Raw genomic sequence first — 9,538 nt, forward strand, 5'->3', positions numbered from 1 at the left:
AAACACTATGTCTCTAGATTCGTAGTTACAGATCAAGGTCAGTCTGTGATCCAGGTCAGATGTGCATGTGTGTACTCTTAGATCACGCTGTGTGTTCACTTAAGACCTGGGGGGCAGAACATCCAGAAGTGAGGAGGTGGAGGATCAGAGGCCTCTCTGATACCTTAATTTTGCTGAGTTTCATCTGGATTTTCTTCGACACCACATCAGACCAGTATTTCTCGCCCAAGAAGTCCCAAAATATTCTTCCAAGCAAAGCATTCACCCAGGCTTCCTGTTCTTCCTCCTCAGAGGGTGGGGCTTCTGGCAACTGGCAAAAGAAAAGAGACCAAAATTAGCTGTCAGAAAACTGGAGATTCAGACAGGTGCTTATTTCCATGAAGCCTCTGAAGGCCCCTCCTGTAGAAACGGAGCGCGTGACTTGTCCATCTTCCCTATAAATTACAAGCCCCACATCATGCTGGTGAGCAAGAAAAGGAGAGACCAGATCGGCTGTCACAGCTGCACCTTCTCTTTGTCTCCTTTCTGCTTCTGCTTGTCCTCCCATGATCCAGCTACCACTGTACAGCCCTAGCTCAGATAACCTGCCCTGACCACACTCCCCCTCCCACCTAACTCAATGTCTGAGAGTTATCTGTCAAAGTCTGCTTCTCTTTCTCCCAGGTCAGGCTTGGGCCTGCGACTGTCAAGTCCATTCTCTTCCAGGAGGAATGAGTTTCCCAATGGCCAGGACTCAAGCTCAGCCTGATCCCTGCAAGGACAAGATATTCTTGAGGTGCTTAAACATAGTGACACTTGCACTGTCGTGTCTCTGAGATACTCAGCTTAGCAGAGTCAGGAGTTTCTGAAGCCCTCCCCTCTGAGCATGTGATGCAGAGGAGGTAAGAACCACAGGGCTGGATGAGAACATGGCTCTCAGGACAGATGTAGGCCCCAACCCCAACCCATCAAATACTCCAATGCCTACCGCTCGACCCACACATAATCTGTCTGAAACATCTGCTGTGACCAGCAAAACTGTCTCTAACTTCCTGGTTTAGCTGCCAGACTATGGAATCTGGCCTATTGTGGGTCAGTGGTGGGCATGGAGGAGGAGCAGCAGCAGCAACTATGGGGGGACCATGGGGTTTTGTGGTGAGCATGTGCTGGTGGGTTCAGTACTTACAAGGGTGGCAGCATTAGTGCTGCTGACCACAGACACACACATAGATCTATAGGTGATTCCTAAAGGTCTGTATCTGAGCATCACAATACCCCAGAGAGAGGGGACCCAGCTTCCATCTGAGGAAGGAGCCATCCCTAGCTCATGACTGAAGCCTGATTCTGGCTCTCTGCTTACTCTGTCATGAGGAAGGACAGGCACCAACATCCTGCCAATGAGACAGACGCTTGTGGGGACGTCTGAATTAGACTGCAGCCTTATATAGAGAAGCTAACAAACAAAAGGAAAGATGAAAAGATCTAGAAATGCAGAAGTCTAATGACTGCTCACACTTCTTTCCTTTTGTGATGTAAACACATCTGGGCTCTACATGTTACGTGATCTATGTAAACACATCTGGGCTCCACATGTTACGACTTAGACCGTTCACTCTCTTCTCCTTCATGCCTGTGCTTGTGCATAAGTACCACTGTGGCCTGCTCTGTGTAGCCAACTGGTTCATTTGGCTATGTGTCCAGGCCAGTGGCACGGCACACTGGTCACTAGGTGCCAAGAATCCAATCTTGAAGGTCTGCCCGGTTGTAAGAACCTTACGGCTTGTCATGTAGTAGCACTGAAGCCTGGTCTTAGGGTCTGATCTATGTGAGCCATACACAGACTCTGATGTGAAGCCAACAGACAGCTCAGCCCCCAATGCCTTTCAATGCTGTGACAGCTCTTTCTCTGGGAACTAGGGAGTGGGGGCTCACTTCCATTTTCTAGTAACACATCAGAGTCTAGGACATGTTCTAGACTTCTTTAAATCTAGATGATTTCCAAAGTCTTCCTACGAATGTCAGTGACTTATTAAAAACAAACAGGCTGGAAGGGCAGCTCGGTGGCTAAGAGCATTATTGCACTCCAGAAGACACGCTTCAGTCCTCAGCACCCAGTGGTGGCTCGGAACCAGCATCAACACCAGATGACACCCTCTTCTAACCTCCACAGGCACCCCACACACCCGGCATCCACTCACACAGACACCCACACATGCAATCCATTAAAAATTAATACCTTTGTTTAGAATTGATGCATATTAACTTTTCCATTTTAGAAGAGGTTGCTCTACCTGACTCTAGAACATTCTGTGTGTGCTTTCCTGCTGCTGTCAGGTCCTGTACATTGACCAAGATATTTTCCACCACCGAATTCCGGATGGAAGGACAGAAGCTGGCATCAGCATTTCTTGTACCACAAGTGTGTGTGCATGTATGTGGACATGTGTTTGTGCTCCCACCCTCTGCTCCTGCACACTGTGCACTGTCATCTTCAGGCCCAGGGTAACAGGTTCAGGACTCCTCAAGCCACATCAGATTATCTGCACAGACTTCTGAAGAAACATCGCACGTCTGAAGAAAATGGCCCCCAGGCTACTCCGGCTGAGCCAAACCACTACCCACGTCAGACTCTCACGTCAGGCTCTCACCACTTTTAGTCTTGTAGGCTACACAGAAGGGGCCACCTCTTCCTTTCTCAGGATAGCACGTGTACCCTTTATCAGTCTTTCTTAAAATGCTCATTTTTACAGAAAACAAACCCCACCCGACATACACACACACACACACACACACACCTCTCTCCTCTCCCCTCACCTCCCTCTCTTTCCCTCCCTCCCTCCCTCCCCCCTCTCTCTCTGTCAGCAAGAAACAAAGACTATTTCACAATGATGTCCAAGCCAGTGACATAGGATGCGGTAAAACGTCTCAAGGAACTGACAAGCATGTAGCTTTTCCTTTTCCCAGTCCCTGTATCTAAGGCAGGCTCTGCACTGGGGCACAGGGAACAAAGACAAACATCAGAGCTGCAGAACACAGACAATGAATCAAAAGGGTTTATGAACAAAACCTGGCCTCCACGGGCTGCTAGGATGCATTTCCAATGACTGTCATCAAAATTTAAAGCTGAAGAATAAATGTGCGGAGAATATTCATTGTGCCGCCTCCTCCCTCCACACGGGGAGAAAGGGCAGCATCCCAAGCTACCAAAGGCAATGTTTGGGGAAGCCAATGTTCCGGAGCTGATGCAAGGCCATCGACAGACACTGTCTATCTATCTAGCTCCTGGGGAGGACTGTATTTAAAATGAGCTTATCTCTAACACAGCATGGACAGACTCAATTCTGTGGGAGGCCAGGGAGGCCTTTCTGCTAAAAGAGAGATCATAGCAACTGCTCCTGAGTTTGGTCACACATGGCTGCTGTGTCAAGGTGGCAGCTATGGTGGCCTGGTCCAGGAGCAGCGACAGCAGGACACTTTCTTCTCCCTTGTGTGCATGTTCCCCAGATTTGAAAAACAATACATATTCATTACAGAACACACGCAAGTTCTCTCTTCTCAGATAGAACAGAATCATTTTCACCGTATTTTCTTTTTTTTTTTTTTTAATGATTTATTTATTTATTATATGTAATTACTCTGCAGCTGTCTTCAGACACACAAGAGAGCATCAGATCTCATTACGGATGGGTGTAAGCCATCATGTGGTTGCTGGGATTTGAACTCATGACCTTCAGAAGAGCAGTCAGTGCTCTTAACCACGGAGCCATCTCTCCAGCCCTCACCGTATTTTCTTTAACCTCCCCCAAAACTGGTTTTATAAGATAGAGTCTCCTGTAGTTCGGGCTAGCCTTGGATTCCTTGACTTCTGATTCTCTTGCTTCTATCTTCTAAGTGCTAGGATTACAGGCTGTGGCGTCATGCCTAACCAATGGAGCAATACTTCAAGATTCCCCACCCATCCTCCAAACAGAGTTACTTTGTGTAATAGTCCTGGCTGTTCTGGAACAAGATTTTTGTTATTTTTTAAAACTCTGTGTGTGGGTGGTGTGGTGTGTGCATGCGTGCATGTGTTTAAAGGCTGCCCACCTTGTTTTTTGAGACAGGGTCTCTCTCTCACTGGGACCTGAGAGACACTGCGTAGGCCAGCCTGGCTAGTCAGAGAGATCAGAATCCACCCGTCTCCATCTCCTCAGTGCTGGAATCACAAGCACACACCATCACACCTGGCTTTCTTATCTGGGAGTTAAATGCACATCATCATGCCAGCAAGCCCTTACCTACTGAGCTGTCACTCCAGTCCCCGTCACACTTGCATTTTTCCTTAGCGTGTGTGCAAATGTGTACGTATGAACCCAGAGGTTTAAAATGGTTATCTTAATCTCTTCTCTACCTTATCAATTTATAAAGTTTTATTTCTTATGGTGAGGGGGTGGGCTGGGTAAGTACATGCATGCAGTCACTGACCAAAGCCTAAGAAGTGCACGAGATCCCCAGAGCTGGCATTTAGACCGGTGTGATCTGCCTGATACGGGTGCAAAAGCAGTGTGCACTTGTAACTGCTCAGTTCTCTACCTCAGACCATCTTCTTGACAGGGTCTTACAGACTCTGACCATATTAAGTAATTAAGCTTTAATGTCTGTCTGGCCACTGAGCTGCAGGGATCGCCCTTGCCTGCCTAGCTCGGGGGTTTCAGATGAACATCAGTATGCCTGACTCTGCATGGGTGCTGGGGAATCCGAACGAACTCAGATCCTCATAAAGCCGACATTTACTGAGTGGGTCATCTCCCTTCAAATTTACATATTTCCTAATTCAACTATTTATGTCCTTAATATTGATTCATAACATTCCTTGAGTATTAGACCAATATAAGAAAAATAATTTGCAAATGTTTTCTCCTACTCTGCGGACTAATTTTTTAAAGATTTTTTTAAAAGATCCATTTATTTGTTTGTTTGTTTGTCTGTTTGTTTGTTTGTTTAGTGAGTGCACTGTAGCTGCACAGATAGTTGTGAGCCTTCATGTGGTTGTTGGGATTTTTGAATTTTAGGACATCTGCTAAAATTGGTCAACCCCACTCACTCAGTCTCTGCTTGCTCCAGCCCAAAGATTTTATTTATTATTAATTAAATAAGACGCTGTAGCTGTCTTCAGTCGTACCAGAAGAGAGCGTTAGAACTCATTACAGGTAGCTGTAAGCCACCATGTGGTTGCTGGAAATTGAACTCAGGACCTTCGGAAGAACAATCAGTGCTCTTACCCGCTGAGCCATCTCGCCAGCCCTAAAGATTTATTTTTATTATTTTCATTTTTTTGCATCTCTATGTGTCTGTGTAAGTGTGTGCCACATGTGTGCGAGTGCCTAGGGAGGCCAGAAGAGACTCTCAGACCCTCCTAAAGCTGGAGTTAAAGGCAGTTGTGTGGTACCATGTGGGTGCTGGGAATCAAACCCAGGTCCTCTGAAAGAGCAGTGTGTGCTCTTGACCAATGAACCATCTCTTCAGGCCTTAATTTTTTTTTAATTTGAAAATTTGCTTTTTTTATTACATTTTATTTATTTTTATTTAGTGTGTGGGAGTGGGTTTACTCCACCAGATGGGTTCTGGGTCTGAACTTGGGTCATCAGGCTTGGTAGCAGGCCCCTCTACCCATGCCATCTGGCTAGCCCTCTTTCAGCGTTCTCTATGGCACTTCTTATGGCCCCAAGGCTTGAATTAGGTGGTCCCAGTTGACTTTCCTTTGGATGTTTGCTTATGTTGTCTTCGTAGGAGCTTTAATTTTTCTCTCTTTGCTTCCTCATATTCTTTTGGGCAGGCTTGAGCTCATATTCTTTTTTTTTTATTATTATTAATACTTTCTTTTTTAAAAAGATGTATTTATTTATTATATGTAAGTACACTGTAGCTGTCTTCAGACACACCAGAAGAGGACATTGGATCCCATTACAGATGGTTGCGAGCCACCATGTGATTGCTGGGACTTGAACTCAGGACCTCTGGAAGAGCAGTCAGTGCTCTTACCCACTGAGCCATCTCTCTAGCCCCTTGAGCTCATATTCTATCAGTTTCCTATGTGCTAGCATTTCTGATGTGCACCCCATGCCCGGCTCAGGAGGTTTCCCCTAACTCAGTCTAAGAGTGACTTTTGTTATGTGCTGTATAGCTTAGTGTTTACCTTGAGGTCTGTGAGCACAGGATCTAATTCTGCATGGAGCGTGAGGCTCGGGCTCAGCACCCTTCCTCTGCACGGACAGCTAGCTGTTCCCACATCATTTATTAAAAGACTATTCTTAGGCCAGCGAGATGACTCAGTGGGTAAAGGTGCTTGCCACCAAGGCCAGTGAGTACTGGTTTGCTTGTGGCCCTGGCTGTTTTGGAGCACACTATATAGACCAGGCTGGCCTCGTACTCACAGAGATCCACCTGCCTCTGTCTCACAAGTGCTGGGATTAAAGGTGTGTGTCACCATGCCCTGCTATGACCTGAGTTTAATCCCCAGGACCCACACAGTGCAAAAAGAGAACTGCCTCTTTTAAGTCACCCTCTCACTTCCTCGGCATGGGCACAGGGGCATGCCCACGAGTACACACACAGGAATGCACACACCCAATACATGTAAGGAAGGTTTAAATGAAGGGTACTCTTTCCTTACTGATTCTTCTTGGCATTCCCGTGTCTTTTACATTTTTATTTTTAAATTGGACATATTGCTTCATTTTTTTTTTTTTTACTTATAATAAGCTTCACTGCCCTCCCCCATTTCCAGCTTACAGTTTGAAGAGGAAATAGGACAGCCTTGGGGACCTCTGCCAGCCTCAGGGTTCCTGCTTTCTAACTGATTCTTGTTCATATCATTCTTATGCTTGAAACACAGGTGGCACTGTCCTGTAACCCAGCTCACAGATACTAGGTCAAAAATAGAACCCACAACCCCGAGTGACAGTGACAACAGGGCTCCACCCCAGAGCATCCTGCAGTGTCTCACATTCCCTCAGTGCTCCCATGAAAAGGAAGGGAAGTACCCACACACCCTGAGGGCCACAGCCTCGTGCCTGGAGGATGGGTGCACACTGCTGCCCTGGCAGGCTTTTCTCCCAGCTGCCACCTCCAGGGCACACATAACTTCCTGGCCTCAAATCTGGAGCATTTGTGCAGCCAACCTGCAGGTTGCCCCTCCTGACACACACCAATAAACCAGAAGTAATATCATCCCACTTGGAGACATTTGAAAAGAATTTTCTGAATTATGATTAAAATCACCTAAAACCAGACATTAAACATGTAGAGACCGGTGATATTTTATAATTCAAATACAGTTTAATAGCTTCAAAGTTGTTTCTATACTGAATCTTCTGATCTTGTTTTTAATTATTATGGGTAAGAACAACTGCCAGCAATGTTTTGAACTGTTTCACACAGTGGGGTAGTCTGTGTTCACTAATTAGATGCTGGGTATTTTTAATGTTAGTTCAAAGCCCGAGAACCAGAGACTTAACACTGGCCTAGTCACCTCTGCTAGCACTGAACACAACTTAAAGGGAGATGAATGTGTGGCGTGGTCAGAACATTCGGGAGCCCTACCCTCAGGGACAGAAGAAATGCTTACACTATTGTGGTCTGTAAAAGGGAGAAGAAAGGCAAGATGGCAGGAAGTGGGGGTAAGGAGAACAAAGTGTCCCAAGCCCCCTTCTATGAAAGAGGGGACCTGGATGAACATATCGGTGGTGGCCAAGTCTGAAACATAATGGAGCAAGCTAAGGGAATGTCAAAGTTCTTCTGGACTCGCATTGGAGGTAATATGGACTTTAGGAAACGTCCTATCTTTGGCACAAGGCACAAACACTGACAATCCCCCAAAGGTCCATCTTTGGTGAGAAACAGGCGGTGCCGGATCTTCCTGGTAGAAGAGAACATTGGTGCAGCAACTACCAGGAATGGAGCATGGCGGTCTCTAACCAAAGCACATGTGCATTCATTCACCTTCTGACCTAGGAATCCTGCTTCCAAGACTTCCGCACTGAAGACACCCCAACAACACGAAAGCACGCTCACACGTGATTCATTCGACACCGCCAGGAACTGCAAAGTATTGCGGAAACCTTAAACTATAGAACACATCTAAGTCTCTGCATCTGTTTAAAAAGATGAGAGTGAATTCTATGAACTTGGAGTCATTTCCAGAAATTATTTGTGAATGGACCAGCACTGCTCAAAGAACATCCATAGCATACACAAAACTCTGAGTAAAACAAAAGAGCAGATGATGCACAGAGCACATCAGAGGCTCAGGGCTTGCTGATCTGAAGTGGATGAGGGCAGCAGACACGCTGGGAAAACAAATGCTTTCTGATTTTTGGAAACATGTTAGTAGTTCATAAGGTGGGGACCATTTGCTCACATCACAAAACTAATCTGAAGTTAGCACGGCATCAGCTCTGCTGGCTTGCAGATCAGCAGTAAAGAGCATCGAGGCAGAGCTCACTTTCCGCCTAACATACTTCCCCTTGGGAAGGGCAAAGCCCTTGCCCTTCTCCTGGAGCAGACGTGGGAAGTTCCCTGTCTGTCCTAATGGAGGGCACCAGTACACCTGCTGCTCTACCTCTCCCTAGGGATGCTTGCCTGAACGAAGTCCTGAGGCCTCCAGCTTTCGGTGCTGACTCAACTCCACTCAACAAGCAGCATCTATCTGCACTCCAAGACAGGGCACTTCCCCTGGGCAATTGTCTTAATCAGGGTTTCATTGCTGTGAAGAGATACTATGATCACAGCAACTCTTATAAAGGATGACATTTAACTGGGGCTGGCTTATAGGTTCAGAGGTTTAGTCCATCATCACCATGGTGGAAGCATGGCAGCATGCAGGCAAGCATGGTGCTGGAGAAGGGGCTCAGAGTTCTACATCTGGGTCCCCAGGCAGCAGCAGGTGACTGTGTGCCACACTGAGCATAGCTTGAGTACATGTGACTTCAAAGCCACAGTGACACACTTCCTCCAAAAAGGCCACACCTCTTAATAGTGCCACTCCCCATGGGCCAAGCATTCAAACGCATGAGTCTGTGAGGGCCATACCTATTCAAACCACCATAGCAGTGGATCATCCTCCAGCCTCAAGCGCAGTCTCCCCAAGTGACCCCGTACAGAGCAGCCACAAGTCCTCACCTGCTACCCCGATGAAATTACACATTTGTGAGGAAAATAAAGAGTGACTATTGTTTGAAGGAACAACCCTGGGGGCTGTTTGTGATGGATGACTAACACCTGCACCCCACTACCAAACCACCGGAGAGCCAGACATGGCCCTATGTGCTTCAGGCAGGCCAAGCAGATTTGAGGAGTCCTGAACTCATGCGCTTTGTTCAAATGCTGTCAAGGTCAATGACGTATACACAGGCCTATGCAATGACGTGTACACAGGCCTATGCAATGACGTGTACACAGGCCTATGCAATGACGTGTACACAGGCCTATGCAATGACGTGTACACAGGTCTATGCAATGATTTGTACACAGGCCTATGCAATGACGTGTACACAGGTCTATGCAATGACGTGTACACAGG

The 9,538-nt window shown here is 46.7% G+C and overlaps 1 protein-coding gene across 4 annotated transcripts in view; it reads right to left on the reverse strand.

Moving 5' to 3' along the window:
* The window catches only part of Tex2 (testis expressed 2), a 117,630-nt gene that overhangs the window by 32,954 nt on the left and 75,138 nt on the right, over positions 1-9,538 (reverse strand). For all 4 annotated transcript variants that reach the window (XM_029545973.1, XM_029545971.1, XM_021212179.2 and 1 more), the window contains exon 6: positions 164-310. In XM_029545973.1, coding sequence (XP_029401833.1) covers positions 164-310 — 147 coding nt within the window. The remainder of the gene's footprint in view (positions 1-163; positions 311-9,538) is intronic.

Source organism: Mus pahari, chromosome 14, assembly GCF_900095145.1.
Source record: "Mus pahari chromosome 14, PAHARI_EIJ_v1.1, whole genome shotgun sequence".
In the NCBI taxonomy this organism is placed as follows: domain Eukaryota; kingdom Metazoa; phylum Chordata; class Mammalia; order Rodentia; family Muridae; genus Mus; species Mus pahari.